The sequence below is a fragment of the Tauraco erythrolophus genome, chromosome 2 (assembly GCF_009769465.1).
Source record: "Tauraco erythrolophus isolate bTauEry1 chromosome 2, bTauEry1.pri, whole genome shotgun sequence".
Taxonomy (NCBI): Eukaryota; Metazoa; Chordata; class Aves; order Musophagiformes; family Musophagidae; genus Tauraco; species Tauraco erythrolophus.
The window spans coordinates 18,567,880-18,588,057 of record NC_141466.1 but is presented as its reverse complement, the minus strand read 5'-3'; the positions used below and the strand labels follow the sequence as shown (position 1 = coordinate 18,588,057).

The following is a 20,178-nucleotide window of genomic DNA, read 5'->3' as shown; positions in this document are numbered from 1 at the left end:
AAATCAGCAGGAAGGCAAAATCAAGAGGAAGGCTCCTGCCATCCTCACTGGGATTTAGATCAGTATGGGGTATCAGTCAACCAGTTTAATCTCTACTCAGACTGACTGTGAGATTGGCTCGATGCCATAAATATGCCTTTATGTGAAATGCCATTAACAACATTTTCTAGGAGAAACAGGAACTATAGAAGATAGATTCTAAGTTAAGAAAGGCTTCTGAGTTTGTTTCTAAACAGTTCCCAGTGCCCAGTGCTCCTGCCTGTCCGTAGCTTTCTGCTTTATGCAGTGACTGAGTTGGGAGAAAAATAACATGTAATGGTGCTTCCAGATCCATTTATTTGGAAAAAAAGGCAATTGACAGAGTAAAGTGCTGTTGAAGCAGATGAAAATACACTGCTTTGAAAGAATATTAAAGTCTTTCTCTAAGACCATAGCTCGTTTCTCCCCCCTGCTCCTGCCCCCTAATGTCAGTCAAATGTAAATCATCCTAGAAAAAGGAACCCTAAATATCAGTAGTAGATGCTACTACTAGTAGATAGATAGTAGTAGATCATCAGTAGATGTAATGGTAATGGCAACTTATGCTCCTGATGAAAATGGAAAGATGTCACCACATTTGGACCATACTTTTTGCTTCTACCCTTGTTGTGAGAACCCACGCTGGGTACAATATCCAAGACAAAGGTGTAGCTCTGCTTAAATAATTTCAATATACATTTTTCAATATTATAATTGGTCGTATTTTTACAATGTCTATGGATTTTTCCCTGATATGACTTGTTCATTGAGATGCCATTTTTCCTGCTTTGACAGTACCTTCCAGGTGTTCTGCAGCATAGCTACAATTCACTCAGAAAACTGCAGGCATAATTCATGCAATTTATCTTGTGTCCTACATTTGTGAGCAAATTTCATCTGCCATTGAGTTGCTCAATTGCCTAGATTTCTAGGTCCTTCTGGGCCTTTTCAGTGTTCTCTAGGTTTGATTAACCGAAGTAATTTTCACCATCCTTTTGTGCTTTGTTTCTAGATCATTAATGTATTTAATACCAGCCCTAAGAGAGATCTTTTGAGCATGTGCTATATACTTTTTATACTGTGAAAATTGAAGAGTTACTCTGTCCTATTTTCTTTTTTCTAGCTTCTTTCTAATTCGCTGCAGCCTTTCCCCCTTCCACCCCACTAGTTTTCTTAATAGCCCCTTATGACAGACCTTTGAAAAGAACTATTTGAAAGGCTAGATAAATTATATACTCTGTCTCTGCCTCGCCCACCATTTTGTTTGCATGTTCAAATAATTACATGAGATTGAAAGGCATCATTTTCCCGTACATGAAGTTTGTCCCTATCTTAAAAGCTTAATCTGTAAGTATATTATATCTCAGACATTATTTATCTATTCAACAGACTTTCCTGACAACGAAATAAGGTTTCAGGAGATTTACCACTAATTCCTAGAAAGTATTGTGCAACACTTGCTATCTGCCCTGCCCGCCCCCCCCCCCCTCCTCCCTTTTTTTTTAATAGAGAGTATTTTGAAGTGAGACGATGTTTCTGTTAGCAGTTGTGACCCTTAGGACAGCAGCTGGAGCCCTTTTGAAAATGGTGGCCTTGCATCTGACCCCAGAATGAATATGGCCTGTCAGAAGAGCATACGTTTCTTCAAGCAGCCAGCCTGCTCTCCCAGAGCATGACCCTCGTCCAGCAGATTCCCACTACAGGAAATGAGAGCTACACAGTCTACTGAGATTAAACTTGGCTTCTGTCAAGTTGTATGATGGGAAAACGAGACTTTTTTTTCTTCCCAAGCCCACACAGAGCCAGCTGACTTGGGTCTAGAGAGGAACTGAAATGGATCAGAACTGAAGTGCATAGTAGGAAAAATACCATCTTTAGATTTGAAAATGCAGTTGGTAGAGAGTTTTGATCCTTCAGCTAGTGAATTGCTATTTTACGAAGATCATTTTTTGCAAGGAGGAATAGTGATCCTATATATTCATGTGTTCTTTGAAAATGCCTTTTTCTTTTAAGAAAGCAACAGTTTCTGTTACCCTTATTAAAACTAGACCAGTTTCAGCAGAATTTATGTGTGCTGGATCAAGCCTAATCTTTGGTACTTCAGAGCTCTGAGAGACACGAGAGTGTCTGAGGGGTGTTTTACATACAGTGTTGAGGCTGGGAAAAATGTTTTATTGTAAGCCCTTTGTACAACATATCTTAAATATGGTGATTACTTGAAGGTAATGATTGAATCCCAGTTGTAAACCAACCTGGAGTGCAAGATCTCAGCAGGCGCTCCTCCAATGTAGATGTCTGTGAATGGCATTGCTGTTCTTTCATTGTCCACACTTTTTATATGTCGCCTGTCTACTACCAAGATCATCTTCTTAGAATTGTGATATATAATAGAAATCTGAAAAGAAAAACATGCTTAAAAGTGTCCAAAATGTCATCTTTTGTAAGTTGTCATAGTGATTTTGCAAAATTGATTGCATCTTTATATCTTTTTGTTTGAAAAGCTCCTCCCATTTATCAAAAAAGTTGTTTGTAAATCAGGAGAGGCTGACAACAATTGCTAGTAGGGAGCTTATTTTGATGTCACAATTTCTCTGATGACTGAAAACCTAGGATATTTCACTTGTGAATAAACCCACATGAAAGTACCCCATGTCAAATTCTACACTGCAGCAAATAGATAACCTCTACTACCTTCAGAGTGCTTTATTGATTTATCGAAGAAGTTAGAGCATACTTCTTAAAAAAACTTACTTAATTGTCAAAACATGAAAGGCTTAATTGTGCTCTGCTTAAACAGGTTGAACAGAACTGTAGCTGTACAATTGTGGATCAGGAATCAGACTTTGAATTCACATCAAGTAAATGACAGGAGAAGCAAGCCACTAAGGAGGATTTGCTACTGTCACTGTCACAGTTACACTGGCTTAAAGCTAATTCTTTTAAACCAAATAAAAGTAGATATTTTAGATCTGCCAAAGTCCCTAAAATACTATGCACGTATAAAGGCTGCTACCAAATTAATTCTCACTTCAAATGAAATGGGAAGTGCAACATTTCTTGTAATACAATGCATAACAACTAAGGTGATCAGGTTAACATAATGACATGTTTGTATGTTTGAAGGACATAGTTGTCCTGGATATAATTTCATTTTGAATTAATAATACGTTTTCTCCCACCTGAACTGTCCTGTCCTTGGCTAGAAATATGCAGAATCTGTCCACAAGCACTGATTTACCAGAATGCAGGGAGAGCCTTCCCTTTCCACTGCTCAGTAGTGGTGAGACTTGCATGTGCTCTTTCACATGCAAGACAGGCATGCGCTCTGCTCTTCTGCCCGCTCTACTGCCTCACCACCTGGGCCCTCATCCTTTTGCTCCTTGGTGTGGGAACAAATTATTGCCGCTTTAGAGCTGCTGGGATAGATGGTCGAATGGCTGTGATTGTAACTGTATCTCTACCTCATGAAATTTAGCATCGTTAATCTGAGCCTTCTTCATGGAGTCCTCTAGCAGCACAGGGCCGGTGCTGAAGCCAAAGTCATAGCGGAGGTACAAGAAACCATTGTGCATCTCTAAACTGAAGAACATACTCTGTGTAAAACAAAACAGTCAGAAAAGTCAGAAAAGCAGTATGATTGTAGAAGCAATTAAAAAAAAATAATAAACAGTGTTACGAGAGTGTCTGACATTGTGGAAAGTGTGCTGGGAAAGAGGTATTTTTATTTGCAAAACTATAACAATTTCTGGATTATTTTTATATACATAATATAGAGGCATATATGCACATGCACATATAATTGTTTGATAAATGGCACTTATTTGAAGACTGGGTGAACTGTTGCTCTGTAGGAACAGTATTTGGTAGTGCAGTAATATCAATATTCTACACCAGCAAAGTATTCCTAATGCAAACACTTCTATTACTGTCTAAGTGATACCACATGCCTCAAATGAAAGATGTTATGCTGGTAAAGGCAATGTTGTGCTAGAATGGCTGTGTCAGCATTAGCAGCTTCTGTCACGACACCTGTAATAACTCAGGATTATATCTTTTCAGAGCCCTGATCAGTGTTGACGTATTATTTGTTGAAGGCTGAGCAATAGCTAGAGTGCATTTACCATGTATTTGTTTTCTGGGTTTCCTGGCTAGTCCTGCTTTGTAGTTTGGCATCTGTTCTGTGGCTGGGTGACCTAAACTTTATAAACAGGAGCTCTACTTCAGAAAATCTTTAGGGAGTGCTTGAAATTAAGATCTGTACCATGGAATTAGTTGTGTTCCAAATCCAAACATAAAGAAGCAGGAAGGACAGTTTACAGCAACTGTGCCTCTGGGTTAATGCTTTTAATGCTAATGTTTGTCTTCTCTCCTAGCATTCATGCTGTTGTTCCCATGCCTAATGGAAACATGGGAACAATAATTCTCAAAAAACTACTGCAAGCCAAGAACTGCTGTCTCTGACACAAATGAGTCCACCCTCAGAAGTCATTACTTAAAGCAGTGAAAGTAGGTTTTAATCTAGCACTTTTAAATGAAACTGCAGCTTGGGTTTGTCTTGAACTGCTTAAATTTGAAAATGAAAGAGGGATTACATTCAGAATATTTATGAGCTGTCTTTGCAGAATTGAATAATGGGCTGGCTTACACAGTCTTTCTAAAAGGGCCTTTGAGCAGGCATGATCTTCCACAGCTAACATCCAGCTTGATTGCAGTTTCCGCTGTGACACACAAAATGCATACATCTCCCACAAACCTCTGGGCACTTCTGCTTGGAAGAAAAATGACTGTTCTGCAATAGAGGCTGTTAAATTTTTAACAGCAATTGCTTAGTCCAACACCTTCTAAGAGTGAAGGTTAGTGGCGGCATGCTATACTGCAGAACGAATTGCTCCCCGCAACTCTCTGGAAGTCACACTAAAGACAAACACTAGAGAGTAGCTCTTCTAATGAGAGTGGATTTTCTTCTCTTCTAAATGCTCAGTGCTGTGATGTGTGTAGATGTCTAGACAAGTGTACGTCTGTGGACTGCATCTACACAGTAAAGTATTTTCTGTGGCTTTACCAGGTTGTAATCCATTTAGGACTTGGGAGCTAGATGTGGAGACGCCCAAAGACAAAAAATTCTGAGTTTGTCTTCATGTGGAGTCTACTTTCTTCAAACCCTTACAGAGTTTGCATCACCCTCAAACTTCTGAAAAGCTGGTGATATTTAGATCAAGCCTTTTTATTTGGGCTACTTTCTATTTTCTGTATCTTAAATAAGTATTTAACTCCAGTACACCCTGAGACACAGTTTTAAAGTGGCAGCTACCACAAAGTGACTGCTTTATGGGATCTGCTTCAAAGAAATTTCCTACAGCTTTGATTGTGCATTCACATTTAAATAAACGTGCAACTATTGGGCTTAAGTGGAGTCTCTCTCAATACGGAATCACAGGAATATGACCGATCTGAAGTCCTGACTGTCTCTGGATGAGAGCAAAGTTCAACTCAGGTCCTTGGCTTCCTAGGGCCTCTGCAGAGAACGTTCCAGTTCTCTCTGAATGTATACATGCACCAGACGAACACAAAGTATTTCTCTTTTCAGAAGTTAAATGTAAGGACAGAAGCATTTTGGATTTTCCATTTTAAGTACTGCAGAATTTGTGGTGCTCATGGATAAAGGGTTCCAGCAGGATTTGGTACTCACCCCATAATCATCAGCAGGATCAATCCGTTGTCTGTAGGTGTTCGAACTTCTATGTCAAACCGAGTCACCTGGCTGAATCTTCCCCTTCTCTCAATGTTTCTTGCCAGGGCATAGCCGGAGCCATCAAAGAAATAGCTCACAGCCCGGCTCTGAGTGAAAGCCAACTTATTTCTATGAAAAAAACAAGCAGGGAAGCAATATTCAGCATATCCACATTTTAATTTGGTGAACTTTAAAACTTTAAAGGCCCTTACACTTAAAATACTGTCTTGAAATAATCATTCTGAACTGCTGCTTCTTCCTGGCAGTGGTGAGACTGATGACTTTTTCTTTCAAATTCTTTCTGGGAATTTTTTCTGAAAAATAACATGTAGCTTTGAAGTTGTATCTAATTCCTTCATCATTAGATCATGCTTTTATCCTATGTTGTGTGTGAAGGACAGGAAAATTTTTTACTTGTCATTTTTTACTCGTCCTTGTAAAGCAGCAGGCCCACAACATCTCCTCATTATGAGGATGTACATACATTTCTATTAAGAGCTTGTCCAGTTTGTGCAGAAACCCATTTGAATTATCTGAGGCCTTTAGTTGAGCATGGGCTTTGCTGAGGAGCCCAGGAGAAGTCTGCATGCACTGTCCTGGAGAGCAGCAGCTTGTGCTCCCAGTAGGAATGGCATGGGAAGCAATCATTTTCTCTGCCCCAACGCCTCCTGCATTTCTTCCCGGTGAGAGCTGCAAGTTTCTCTCCCGTTCTTTGTATAGAGAGATTCTACTGTTGCTGCCTGTTGCGTGAACAAAACGCCTGCTATGCCTGTGCTACACAAGCGCCGCGGTTGATGTTCACTTCTACTTTAGGAGCTGCATTTCCCAGTTTGTGAATGGCTTATGTGAGGAATTTCTGTTGCGAGTTTTAAGAGTGTATGGCAAAAGACAACTTCGTATGGGCTTTGTTAGCTGGGAGTGGGAGTGAGCTCAAGTTTACCAGACCCACTGGAGCTAACTGGCTGTGGCTGCTGGGATTTGAGGGTTCCAGCCAGGAGTGGTCCTGTCCCAAACAAGCAGCAGGGGTAAGGAGGGAACCCGGCCCATGCCCTAGCGAACACGGCAGGGCAGACACGCTCCGTTCCCCTCACCAAGGCCAGAGCAAAGTTGTGAGAGAGTTAACGGAGACACAGCAAACTCATGAGTGTAACTTGCTGATGCAACTGGGAGTTAAAAGTGGCCAAGTTCCTTCTGGATAACTCGGTATCACCTTCACATGTGTATTCTGGAAGAGGAAGGAACCACCAGGACTGACGCTTTCTGCAAACCGGAGCAGCAGAGTGACAGTGGGACTGTCCCCTACCTGGCACAAGGTGGCGATGTGGTGGTGTCGATGTTGTAGACGTGCTTGAAGTTGTAGAGGCTGATGACATCGTCGTTCAGGGTAGCCAGTTCCAGGCAGCCGATGAAACCAGGTAGGTTCAAGCTAGGAGGGAGCTGTGCAAAGGGCAAAGAAAAGTAAAAGGAGAAAGGTCACTCTCTTTACATGGGTATCATGAAAGCGTTTGTGCCTGGGATCAGTTTTGTCTCCGTGCTCTTCATATTTTGAAATAAATAGGGTGATGTTACCTTGGAATAGTCTTTGCTGTCCTTACCACACTATGGCTGCTGTGCTGTAAGTTAAAATGGAGCACATAAATGTTCTCACAGTGAGAACGACAGACCAGGTAAGGCAACGGCAAAGAAAAACTTTTGTAGTTTTGAAGGGAGCGAACATGGAAAAGGGGAAAAGGGTTAGGGTTTGACTAATCACAGATCTTGCTCAATGTTATTTGAATCTCTCAATAGGTATTTCATGTGTAACATATAGACGTCCTTCACTGCCAGAAAAACAACTTCATGCCACGATGAAAGAGAGGTAAGTGAGAGAGCACTTTAAACTCAGGAGACTTGGATTCGAAGTCTGTACCTGTGGCTAATCTTCAGGAGGTATTATTTTAAGCAGTTAGCAGGATATAGAAACTCCTTCTTTTAACAAAGGTCACTACAAATGGAATTTAAATAGCCCCATCGGTGAGGAGAAAAATACAAAAGACTAAAGCTGACAGAGCTAGCTAATCATTGTTTTAGTATTAAAATACTCTGCCTTGTGGAATAGTTTTGGTATTAATAACACCTCTTGTACTTCAGAGTCAGATACTGCCAGTAACTTTTCTTCAGCTTCTCATTATTTCCATTTTATTCATGATATAATAATAATACAGCAATGCAAAATGTGTGTAACTGTAAGAGAAAATATGATTCTTATCTGCAGCACTGATACATTTTGTAAATTATTATGTTTCCTTTTTTCCTTTCTTTCTTCTATTATTCCACTAAATTATATTAAGTATGAGACTTCTAGTGGTTAAGTGGTACATTTCATATTTACAAAACATAAAGGGGAGCAAAAGCAAAAGCTTTAAGCAAATAAGATTGTATGTTAATAAATGAAAATATGAGATATCCGTTCCTGAGGATGAAGAGATTTATATGTCTATCAAGTAATTCCATGAATCCTTTTCTTCCTGTTCCCCTTCCCATTTTCATTCGCTTCTGTCTTTTCGTTTTTCTCTGCCCTGCTCTGGAACAGACTCGGAGTGTGCATTTGCTGGATTACTTTCTTTTTTGTGTGCAACTTTATTCAGACCTCAGTCCTATTTCCAAGAAGTTTGCACCCTGGGCTCAGTAATCTAAAGTTCAAACCATTGCATGTATCTGGTAGTCACAGGAATGCAAAGTTTAGGAATACAGAAATGTATTGAGTTAATCTTAATTGAGTTTATATTGTTAGGAGGGCTGTGTGTGGAACAGTAGTTGAATGTTTTTAGCATCTACTATAGTTAGCTTGAAGAATTTAGCGTTAAGTCTTTCTAAGTCTGTTTTCATTCAGCCATGTAATTTTCATAGCCTAGATAATTCATAACAATGTCTAAATCCAAAAAGAGAACCTAGTGTATTCACAGAATCAAGTAAGTAAGTGAGGTGCTAATTCATGCAGACTGTGATGAGATGGATGCTGTTCACTAGGAACTGAAGCAACTGTCTTGTGCAGGTCCTTGGACATGTTTTGTATAGGCAAGTCTTTATGCTATTGTTAAGGCTGGATTTGAACCAATGATCATTTAAACTCAAACAAATCACTGCATTACTAGTTTGCCACACTGTCCTAATGTTAACAATGCATTACTTTTCGTGTTTGTGACAGTTGTAAAAGAGAATTTTAAGTATTGAACTCATTAGCATTGAAAAAAACTGGTAGTTTGCAAACTTTGTTTAAGCTGAGATAATAGGCTGAATTTTATTTGTACTACTTACCAGCCAGAAAGTTTTTTCTTTTTATTACATTTCAGAAAACTTTAATGACAGCTGACAGGAATCTGACTGTCTTACTCTATCAGTTTGTGTGCTAGAGAAAGCAGTAGTTCTCACCATGTTTAGCATATGGAATACTAGGCTGATAAACGAATAAATAAGGACATTTTGTTTATAACCATTCATTGTTTAAAGCAAGGCCCAGCAAGATAGGATTGCATTATTTAAGTCTGAATATGGAGTATTTATCTGACAAACCTTGAAGTCTGGAGGCACTCCACCAACGTAGAAAACAGTATTTTCAGGTTCCAAATTCAGGAGAGAGCCAGGGCCAAGAATCTCTCCCTTTTTGATGAACTTCTCTTCAGCTGTGCTGCTAACACTGGGCACAGTTAAAAACATTTTGCCATGTCTTCCAATCCTGTGGAAGGGGATTGCAAGAGAAGAGAGTTTTGTGTCAGCTAGACTTAATAAAGAACAATCAAGCCTCCAACACTAGGAACATTTTTTATTTCCTCACTAGAAGACTGGTACCCTTGGGGGAAAGAAAGGGGAAAGTACAGACACTTTCTCTTCCCCTCTGTGGCCCATTGGGTCCTGGCTCTCTAGAAGCAAAGAGAATTTCCATTTAGTTCGGCAGTAGAAGAACCAGGCACTGAAGACTCCTGATGAGCAGTCTGACCCAGCCTTTTCTGTTTGTTTGGGGTTTTTTTGGTTGTGTTTTTTTTTTTTTTTTCCGTATTAACTGTTTGATTTTGGGAAAATATGCATTGTCACTTTACCTCTCAATTTTGATGATGCTGAAGTAAGAGGGCCAGGTGCTGACTGGCTTGGCATCCAGAGGTATCTCCACGTCTTGGCCTCCCAAATTATAAATGTACACAAGGTTGTCATTTTTAATTGCAAGACCAATGTAATTTTTTGCCTAAAGCACCAATGGAGAAGGATGTCAGAGCTACAACATTGAAATAGATTTAATGCAGAACATTACTAAAGGATAGGCTATGATAGACTAAATGACACTTTAAAATATAACCAATAAACAAATGCTTCATTCGTAATTACTTTCCTTCACCAGATAGAACTGCACAGAAAAAATCTCTGGTATTTTACCTCATATCCATTTTGACTGAGGTAAATACAAGGTCATGATTCTGGCTGTAAATTGATAATGTTTAATGGGAAGCTGTTCATCAGTATTTAGTGTGCAGTGTCATATGCAGGAAATAGGAAGAAACATTTGTCTAAAGCCTAGTTATTATGCTGTAATTAAATATTCTGCCAAGAGGGGTTTCGCTTAATTGATATTCAGTAGACATTCTTTTTAGAAAAGCTTAAAAAGAAAAGCCTGCCTCTTTACTCTTCCCAGCTAACAGCTTGCCAAGATTATACCTGGCTTGTGAGGTGTGATTTTTCTTCTTTTAGGAACCACAATTTAAAGAACAATTATTTCCCAACACTTGCAGGTGGTGAGAGTATATGCCATTTGTAGGTGTTTCAAAGTAGTGATATACAGACTGTACAACAGCAGCACAAGCCACAGGCAAAGAAACCTGCTTATCTTGTGGGCCTCTGACCTCAGAGTTTTGGAATCGACAGTGTCAGCAGCATAAACCTGATTGAAAGGTGGCTCACAAAAGCCAGGCGGGTGACATTAACTGCTTCAGAGCACCTCAGTACCGGTAGCGGAGATGGCAAGTACGGCTCGCAGCAGTGACAATCACAGCAGCACGCTGCATAGGCAGTCTAATTCGCTTCTTAGAGAGAATCCTTCATTGTTTGGGGTGAGAAGTTTCAAGGACAGGGGTCTTGAAACCCTTACTCTTTGCTTGTCACAAAAGCAACGACAGTCGTATAGTAGACACCTCTTATTTCGAAACATGGAGAAATAGCGAGAGGAAAAAGCAAGGGCAAATAAACTTCAAACCTATTTCAGTTTTCTTTTTTTATATATATAAAAATTAACTGGGCTATTCTCTTACATTTTTATTTCCGAGGTACAAAATGAATCTGTCTGGAGATGCTGCCAGTTGTGGATTGTCGTTCTGCAGCTTTATATACAAGCTCATGGAAGTGAAAGATTTCAGTTCCTCCACGTTGATCTTTGGATTGACTTCAACAGCTGATTGGCCTCCAAACATCATAGAAACTTGGACCTGCAGTTGCAAGTGTGCTAAGTGAGACACATTATTGCTGCCTGGGGACATTACTTAAGGTAAATGTACGAGAATATTTAGCCAGCAGCCTCGCTTACTACAAGAGTGGAGTTGGCACCTGTGTACGTGCCATGCAAAATTGTATGTTTCTAACAATCACTTCTGGAAGACACTGTAAAGAAGATGAAGGGAATTAATTTTAAAATTAATTAAAGCTCCTAATTAACTGTGCTTAAGCATATTCATAAAGTAAATTAAATTTCAGCAGGACATAGATGTGTGCTTAGTGGAATCAGGGCTACATCATTATGTATAGCACATAATGGAATTCTTACATAGCTATAAAACTTCTACCCATAATTTATTTCTTTGCTTTGGGAGTAGTATGACCAATTTTCTGTTCACGAGTAATCCTATTGTGTGACTGAAGTTACAGTACTCTATATAAGATGCTAATAAAATTTTAAAACATGTTCATTTTAGTTCAAAATACCTTCAACATACCTGAAATCATGTTTTCAAGTATTAAGCACAATATGCCTGAATGACGAAATGCATTTAAAGAGCAGTCAAACACTGCACACGTACTAACTGAATTTTGCTTTTCTTTTTTGAAGTAATGTGTGTGGACTGCATATTCCAGCATTGTGAACATACAATAATGCACTGAACTTTTTATTTCTCTGAATGAATTCAAATATACTGTTTTAATTTTTGACCTCAGTGTTCTTGTTACAGAAAAATCTCTCGTAATTTATGTATGATAATTAAAGTATTTTTCTTTATTAAATATGTATGAGCCAAAGATTCTCCTACCCTGCAGAAAATTAATTCAAAAGAAAAAAAGAAGTACTGTCATCTCAGAAAAGTTTGCATTAAATTGCTGTAATTACTACTGCTTGTAACTAATGTTGCCAGCTGAGTAATGACCTATATGTTTTAGCTTTAAATGGTGGTGTTATTGTGGCCATCTTTAACACTATGCCAATTACTTAATTAAAGTTGCTACTGCAGTAGCAGTAGTCTACTATGAATACCATGGTAATGTTAATTGCTTGCAAATAGCAACTGTAAAGAGTTTAACGACTTCTATGGTACTTTGTTTATCCAGTTGTTGGGAGGAGATACTGCCAAGGTTTGGGCTTCTAACATAGCCCAAGAAAATGGACCTCCTAGTAAGATGCCTTTCATTATTAGCACTAGAATCCAAAAGTTTTACCTTGCTTGCTACACTCCTGGTTTGAGCAATTAATTCTCTGATCCGTTGAATGCTGGAAGAAATATTGTTTGCTGGTGCCTTCTGTTCTACTCTGCGCAGTTTGTCCAGGAGCTGAGGGAAGACTTCTGTAAGTTTCTTCACTGCAGTTAGAAAAGAAGAGACAGCTTGGTTTTTTCCTCTTTGTAACACTGGTTTTGCACCAGGAAAATTCCTCCTTACCCTCTTGAGTTAGCTTGCCTATCTCCTTCTACTTTAAGAACAAATCCTAACTGTGAGAGACAGTGATTTCCAAAAGGGTAGTGATTTATCAGGATCCAGTATTACAATAGTTTTTGGGAAGATGCTTGCACAAAGGAAGCTGCTTTTTCATGAGACTCCTAGGTACTACCATGGTGTTGTACCTCTGTAACATTTTTCTCAAGAAGCTTTGCAAATGTTAATCATTTTAACCTTTTCAGCTTCCTTCAAGGCAGATAAATGTTAAACCCGATTTTACAGATATGGCAACTGGAGCAGAATGATTATTTATTCAGCATCTCACTGCATATCTGTGGCTGACCTGGGAACTGCATCTAGGAGCTATGGTTCATGAGGTCTTCAAATTCATTTTAGGGGAGGTAAGTAGGTTGTTTCCCTCAGCTATCAGCTGTGCATCTCTCCCAAAGGTTAGCACCTAGATAGCAGCAATGGGTGCACAGGTTATGTGTCTGCCTGTGGTTCACAGCCCATTCTGCTAACAGAAACACTGCTGCTTTCAGACTGTGGTAGCAGGACTGTACTGTAGAAAGCCTTAGCTGATGATGTGTGTGTGCCTAAACCGTGCTTACTACCTGACCCAGCCCTTGTGAGTGGTAACTTCTTCAGCTTTCCTGCCTGCATCTGCCAGGGGTCATGAATCAGAGTTCTGGACCTTTGGTCTTTCACTGCTGTATCTTCTGGTACAGGTGCAAGTAGGATTGTTATCAAAGGGAAATGCAAGTGCTTTGTTGTGTTCAAAGGGAGAGAAGTCCTCTCCCAGAAAGATAATTGACAGAATAATTACCAAGAAAGGAGAATAACTACCCCTAATTATTATTCAATTTCATCACCCTCAGATTCCAATGACATGCTGCCCTTTGAAAGATATTTACACATCACATCATTTTTCATCTTTAATTAGGTGTAGGTACAACTAGCTGAGTGTAATGAAATGCAATTTTAGCCACAAGCTACATGCATGCAAGAAGGATTCGGTATTGATCGTTAATTTTTAATGACATGGATTCACTGCAAAGGTTAAGATCAGATTTGTAGGGTTTGCAGTTATATTTTAAAGTTTGTCGACTTGCATCCGCCTGCTCTTGTGTTCTTCCACTCATATTTTTACTCTTGTCTGAGGAAATAGCAGAGAGACAGATAGAGGAGCTAATCCTCAAATGTACTGAGACTGTATAGAATGGAAAGAAGGAAGGAAGAGTAGCCTTCAATCGGAAGAGTAGCCTCCAATCACTTTTCTCTGCTTCCAGTTCTGTACTGACTAAAGACTGAAGCAGCTCTCAGCTGGGGAACAGTTATCAGATATTCTATGTAAAGCCCACTGTACATTAAAATGCCATTATTTTAGCAAGTCCTCAAAGAACTACAGTGAATTCTGAGTAACACATTAATTCCAGTATGCATTAAAATTTTTACTTAAAAAAACTCAAACTAGTATAATAATCAACTTACAGAGGCTTTTCTCTGTCTTTTGAAATGAATGTTCCATGTCGTTGGAAAAAAAGCCCACATTATTCTTAAAGTAAAAAAATTGCAAGCTCAGAAAGTGATTTAGCAAATTTCAACCACCTTTTTTTTTTTTTTAAAATAATCAGTAACTGAATTGGAATTGTGTCTGATCTGATTTCTCGAAAAACTGGCTTTTCATCTGTTTGAAATTTGAGGTATTGAACTTGAAGGACGACTGTAACGTGAAAACACAAAACTAACATCTCTTGCTACCAGTGCTATTATAAAATCTCACCATAAATCTCTTCTTCTTGTCCTTTATAATGGCGTTCTTCAACAAAGAAGAATATTGATTTTTGATTTTAGTCTTTGAGATGAAGGTGAGAGTGAAGAAGGAAAGCTAGTCTTACCCAATGATAAAATATAAAAAAAGAATACAAGTGAAACTGTCAAGGAGGAAATAGCTTGACTATAACCTTTCAGACACTTACTCCTTTCATGTTTTCCTTCCCAAACTGTCCTTCATCCTCTCTGCTGAAGCCCACCAGTTCTCTGCACAATGATGACACTTGGAGTAGTCTTAGACAAACTCCACAGCCAAGACATGCTCTCACCCTTCAAGTGCAAGCTTTATTCAAAGGCAATCCAGACATGCCAGCTTAGAGGCTTCAACTGCCATGGTAGTGTTATTAGCATGATGGTCAGGTGTTCTGGTGTTTCAGGTCCCTGTCTAAACATTTTTTGTGACTTTCTTTTGGAGTTTGATAGACATTCCTCCTGCCAGATCAACCTCTCCTGGCAACATACACAGCTAATCTGAGAGCACTCCACTGTGTCTACATGTCTACATCTGTGTTCCCAGGCTGTGAATCATGGTAACATCTGACTGGACCACTGTGCATGCCAGTCTCCTTTGTGGAACTGAACTGTCTTCTCAGCTATTTCCACTGGATCTTTCTGGCAAAAAAATCATCATGTCTTAAAACAAAAAAATAAATGCTTTCAGACCAAAAATACCATGGAAAAGCTGTCTCCACAAATGTAGTAGGCCACATGTTACTGTAGTTTGCATATTAGCATCTCTCAAACAGTTATGGTCAGCAGGCCCTCCAGGCACTCTGATGTGATCAGAATAATTTCAAGGTGATTCTCTACCTGCAAACCCACTATCATGGAGAAGACATTTTTGGAAGGTATATCACCTGGGAGTTGAGCTGTTCTTCATAACTAGTGGTGCATGTACGATGTGTGCCGTTTTGGGAACATAACTGACTCGGAGAGCTGGGCCATCTTAGGTCTATTCACTCTTACGGAGCGTCTCAAAGGCTGCTGGAAATACTTCTTCCAGTATAACAGCTAGTATAAGCAGATTTTTTAAATCCTGCATGTCTGCTGACATTTTGAGTGTGAAGAGCCCAATGCAGTTTCTGTTGCTGCTCTATCTACTAAGCTGGCACTGGTAAATGTTAAATGTAGATCAAGTGTAAAGGTGAATAAAAACAATAACCTTCATATGTAAGCTAAGGCAGACTGTTTCTGTTAGATGTTTTTCCTCATACCATTTCCTCCCTGGATGCCAATCATATCCACATTTACATTATCTTAAATGAGAGTTGGAGCCCATAGCCCACAGCCTAAACTGAGCTCTCTGGTGATCAAAAACATTTTACAGCAATACAATATAACTACTGTTTTATTAACTACACCCCTATGGAGCTCCATAAGCTAGAGTGAGCTTACTCGTTCCCAGAGGAAGTGGCTCAGTGTTTCCTTTGTATGAAAAGCTCAGAGAAATATGAGTTACCTCCAGTTTTGGAGCTGGAAGTTGGGATATTGAATAGCACTGAATTTCTTCTTGCAGGGGGAACGCTTTTACACCAGTTCTTGGGAACAAGTGTAAACACTTGTTTGAACACTTTTTGAACACTTATTCAAAAATATTAATGTGAGGGTCTTAGCTATTACTGAATCCTGGAAATAACATGACCCTTGGGTTTCCCTGGTCTAGAGGGAAGAGTGTGGCTCTGGGGCACTAGAAGCTATGTTGGGTTTGATACCTATAACACCATTTGCAGGGAAATGACACTTAAGTTGCAAAGCTCGTGACAGAAGGAGAAGGGATTTGGGGCAGTAGATCTGAGATTCAGACATTCTGGAGATAGAGTCAATAGCATTAAGAACCTTCTCTGAGGCACTTTCAGGATGCAAGATATCGCCGAACAGTGCTGCAGGTGATGGTACGTATCATCAAACATAGACAGGAAATTTCTTATTCTGGAATTCCAGCTTCCCTAGCCATGAACAACTTGGGATTAGTGACCCTCCTGAGCAAAGCCAGGAATACATTGAGCAATAAATAGTGGTGCTTGTCAGAAATTTTTTATTTAGAATTTTTTCACTTCTGAGTTTATTCTTTCCTAATTGTTCTTTTCCTTCTTTCACCAGTCACTTCACTCTCCCTACATCTCTTTCCACTCATCATCTTCACTTCAATGTTGTAGCCTTCCTCAGTTTTTCTTTTGGCTTTTTATTTACCTTAAATTTTTCGTAACAAATCTTCCAATTTTTACTCTACTCTTCCTCATCTCCCTGATAATAAAATTGGAATTAATGTGATGTTTACAAGCTTTTCCAGCAATCACACTGCTTAAATATTATATTTCCTCCCTAATCCTCTTTGTCCCCTTTGTTTAGACTACAAGCTCATCAAGTGAGGGACCATTTCTCCTCCATGTTTGTATTACTGAGGACAAAAGGGGCCCTGTTGTCAAATGCCTCATATTAAAAAAATAATAACTGAACTGCCAATCATAATAGCAAGAAGTATTTAAATAAGAGGTCTGCTGTTCAGTGTGACTTTGGTACCCCGATAAAATGCCTTGAGATCCAGTAAGACTTCAGCCCTTAAGTATTTAAGTCATTTTTGAATATGCCCAATTATCCAAAATTTTTGAAGTACAGTCAAGTCTCTAGACAACTGCTAATTTTTGAAGTGTTTTCACAATGGAAAAATGCTAGAAGTCTATATGAAATGAATATGCAATGCAAACGATTCATACAACATGATGTTGCAATGATTCCCTGACCTTTTAGCACTAAGGAATGGCAAAATTCAGGTCACAGTACCTGCATCCCCAGCTGAATGCACAGCACTGTTGTATTCTGCTGAATTGTGCTGGAAGTCTTGCAGGTTCTGAGACCACAACCTCACGTTCTCATCCATGGGGGTCGTAGCCTGTGTTACTGTCATGGTAGCACTTACGGCCTCTGCAGTCTTCAGTTTAGCTTGCTCCAAACGCTCTCTGGCCTCCACTACAAAATAAATAGAGGATAAGAAGAACCAAACTCTTTCAAAATTTCGAGCGAGCTATAACCAGTACTTAGGAAATGGTGAGGCTGAGGGGTTTTTACCATCTGCAGAATGGGGACTCAACATTGCTTGGTTGTTTTTCTCTTTATTTCCATTAGGAATATTCAAAACTTCCTGTGATAGTCTATGGTTACATTAATTCTTAGAATTTAAAAAATTCTTATTTTCATTCTAGATTGTTAGAAATTTTCAGTGTCCTTGGATTTTGATGGTTGTTATATAGCTAAGGAAGTTGGAACAGAGATGTTGGAACAGAGTTGTTTTTCATCAAATTTTAAAAAGAAAACGCATGTATATGTTGATTTTTTTTCAGGAAAGTTATTTTTGAAAGAGAGAAACCCAAGATACTGAAGTGGTTTCTTTTCATATCTGGCATTTTGGGGTTTTTATTTTTTTTGAGTTACCAACTACCATATTTGTAAAACCTGTGGCATTTTGCATATCATAATGTCTTGGCAGTAAAATCTAGCCATTTTTATTTGAAGTTAATGAAGAAATTTTGACCATGTCAACTCTGAACACCTTCAGATATACTTGCTGGATGCTCTATGATGTCTCTTTTCTGAAAAACTAAGGTGAGATTTTGTCAGTCAAGACTGCCAATAATCACCTTGCAAATGCTTCACTTGCCAGGTGCGATGTATATGTGAATTAGATTTTGACTGTCAATACAATAAATCCAGAGACTCGCAGATTCTCCAAGCCCTGCAAAGGTCAAGAATAACATGGGAGAGGACAACTGTAGTAAGGTGAATCATGAAGAATGTTAATAACTTTGGGTGGCAAAACGTATCATTTCATTATGAATGTGTTAAAGCTGGATGTTTGCGGTCTAGGTCTTGTAGCTTCAGTCAAATTCCTTTAGGCCTCCCTGGAACTGAACTATTAATACCAACTTCATAAGCCATATGCAAAGACAAAATGTGCTCTTAAATGTGTGAAGATAAAGCATCATAAAGATGAAGTTCCTCTTACAACCTGGCTCTGCTGATTGCATTTTTGTGATGGCTCTCATCAGTTGGCTTCGCAGAGCATTCATTCTGGCAAGAGTGCCATTAACATGCCGGCTAGTGTCTGCAATGGTTAAATCGTTACCTGTGGGGAGAAAATAGGAGGTATAGTTGAGTGGCATCAAAGTGGCATTTGAAAAGGTAAATTTCATCCTGTGGAGGTATGTTATTAAGCATTTAATACACCATAGGCAGGATACTACAGCCTCTTTTAGAATAGGGCATGCTGTTACTAGGGACTTTAGATTCACATAATCTAAAGGAAAAAACAACCTTGAAGATCCCAGCTATTATTTGCTTGCCACAGAGCTTCAAAAAATGTGGAGACCTATGTCTTGATCAGTATTATCTCTCTTTGCTTTACCAGAGCTGCTGAGAATAGCTGCAGCAAGTATACAGGAAAAGTTTTAAGGACTCATAAGGTCCTGAAAAATTGAAGAGGTAAATTCTGTAATTGTAGAGCTTTCTGTCATTTTCATTGCAAAAGGCTAAAATCCTTCAACACGTTATTATTCTTCACTGGTGAAATCCAGCTTTCTAAATGCTTAAACTGTTGTGAATTGATTTCATTGAACTACTTGATTGAGTATGTTGACCTGTGATCAACTATTTGCAGGATCAATTACTTAAACAGTGGTTGTATTTGAAATGCTCCTTTTGTAAATGAAATAAACTTTCAGCATCTGGCAGGATGACTACACATGAACTACTCAAACTGTGCCTGTGGCCATTTCAAGTACTTTCTCTGGTAACTTTTATCAATACACTATTCTGTTGCAGCAGTAGTTCTGCCTTAGTCATGTGCTTTTGAAATTTATTTTAACATGCATGCTTATAAACTGATTGCAAAAGAAGAAAGAGTGTATATTTACTGTCATCTGCTGTACGTTGTAGCTCCATGGCTCGGTTGAGAAGTTCTTCACTTTTACCTTTATGATAAATGATCTGAGTATCAATTCCAACTGCAGCCTACAAGTATGTTCCAAAAAAGAAAGTCAGAATAATACTTACCAAATGTTCCTCTTTATTGTGTTTAACTGTGGATAACATATTACTTCATATAAACGTAACTACAAAGTCACTGCAGTTTCATTTGCTTTGTTAACATTTAAGATTGGCAGCTGTATTAGAAAAAAAAAGTCTGAAAAGCAAATTTTTCTGTAGATTGCAATTAAAGTTGCAATGTATGCTTTTCCATACAACAACACTGAGTAACAAAGATGCAGAAAGCACAGAAGTCCTCTTGATTTGTCAACTCCAGTATAGTCAATATGATACTCGTGCTACATGTTAATTAGGCACTGTGACTGTTCATTTCTACTGTCATCTCAGATAGGTTATGAACACTTGCACCGTGTGGGGAGCTGCTTTGCAGTTCCCAGTAGCCTGCTGGAAGCAGAGGGCTGGACTTGAAATCCCACAGCTCCCTGGGTTTCCGGCCCCTATGATCTAGTGAAATCCTCTTGCTACTCCACTAAGAAATTGCTCTTAAGTAGCATGTAAATAGGTTGGAAACTATACACATACAAAATCACATATAAAATATTTTAGAACAGCAAGGCCAGAGACAAAATTACCATCCTCATCCCTTCATTGTGTATGTGAGAGGGCTATTTGCCCTATTTTAACTTGACTTTCTATGAGAAACAGTGATGCTTCTGTTAGGTGTCTTGACC

The 20,178-nt window shown here is 38.9% G+C and overlaps 1 protein-coding gene across 1 annotated transcript in view; it reads right to left on the bottom strand.

The window, feature by feature from the left end:
• Positions 1-20,178, bottom strand: part of LAMA4 (laminin subunit alpha 4) — a 103,587-nt gene that overhangs the window by 17,753 nt on the left and 65,656 nt on the right. Inside the window, 11 exon segments of the mRNA XM_086608098.1 lie at positions 2,271-2,413; positions 3,480-3,611; positions 5,704-5,878; positions 7,053-7,186; positions 9,302-9,464; positions 9,826-9,968; positions 11,026-11,199; positions 12,419-12,558; positions 17,249-17,434; positions 18,471-18,587; positions 19,375-19,471. Of these exon segments, the coding sequence (XP_086464224.1) occupies positions 2,271-2,413; positions 3,480-3,611; positions 5,704-5,878; positions 7,053-7,186; positions 9,302-9,464; positions 9,826-9,968; positions 11,026-11,199; positions 12,419-12,558; positions 17,249-17,434; positions 18,471-18,587; positions 19,375-19,471 (1,604 nt within the window).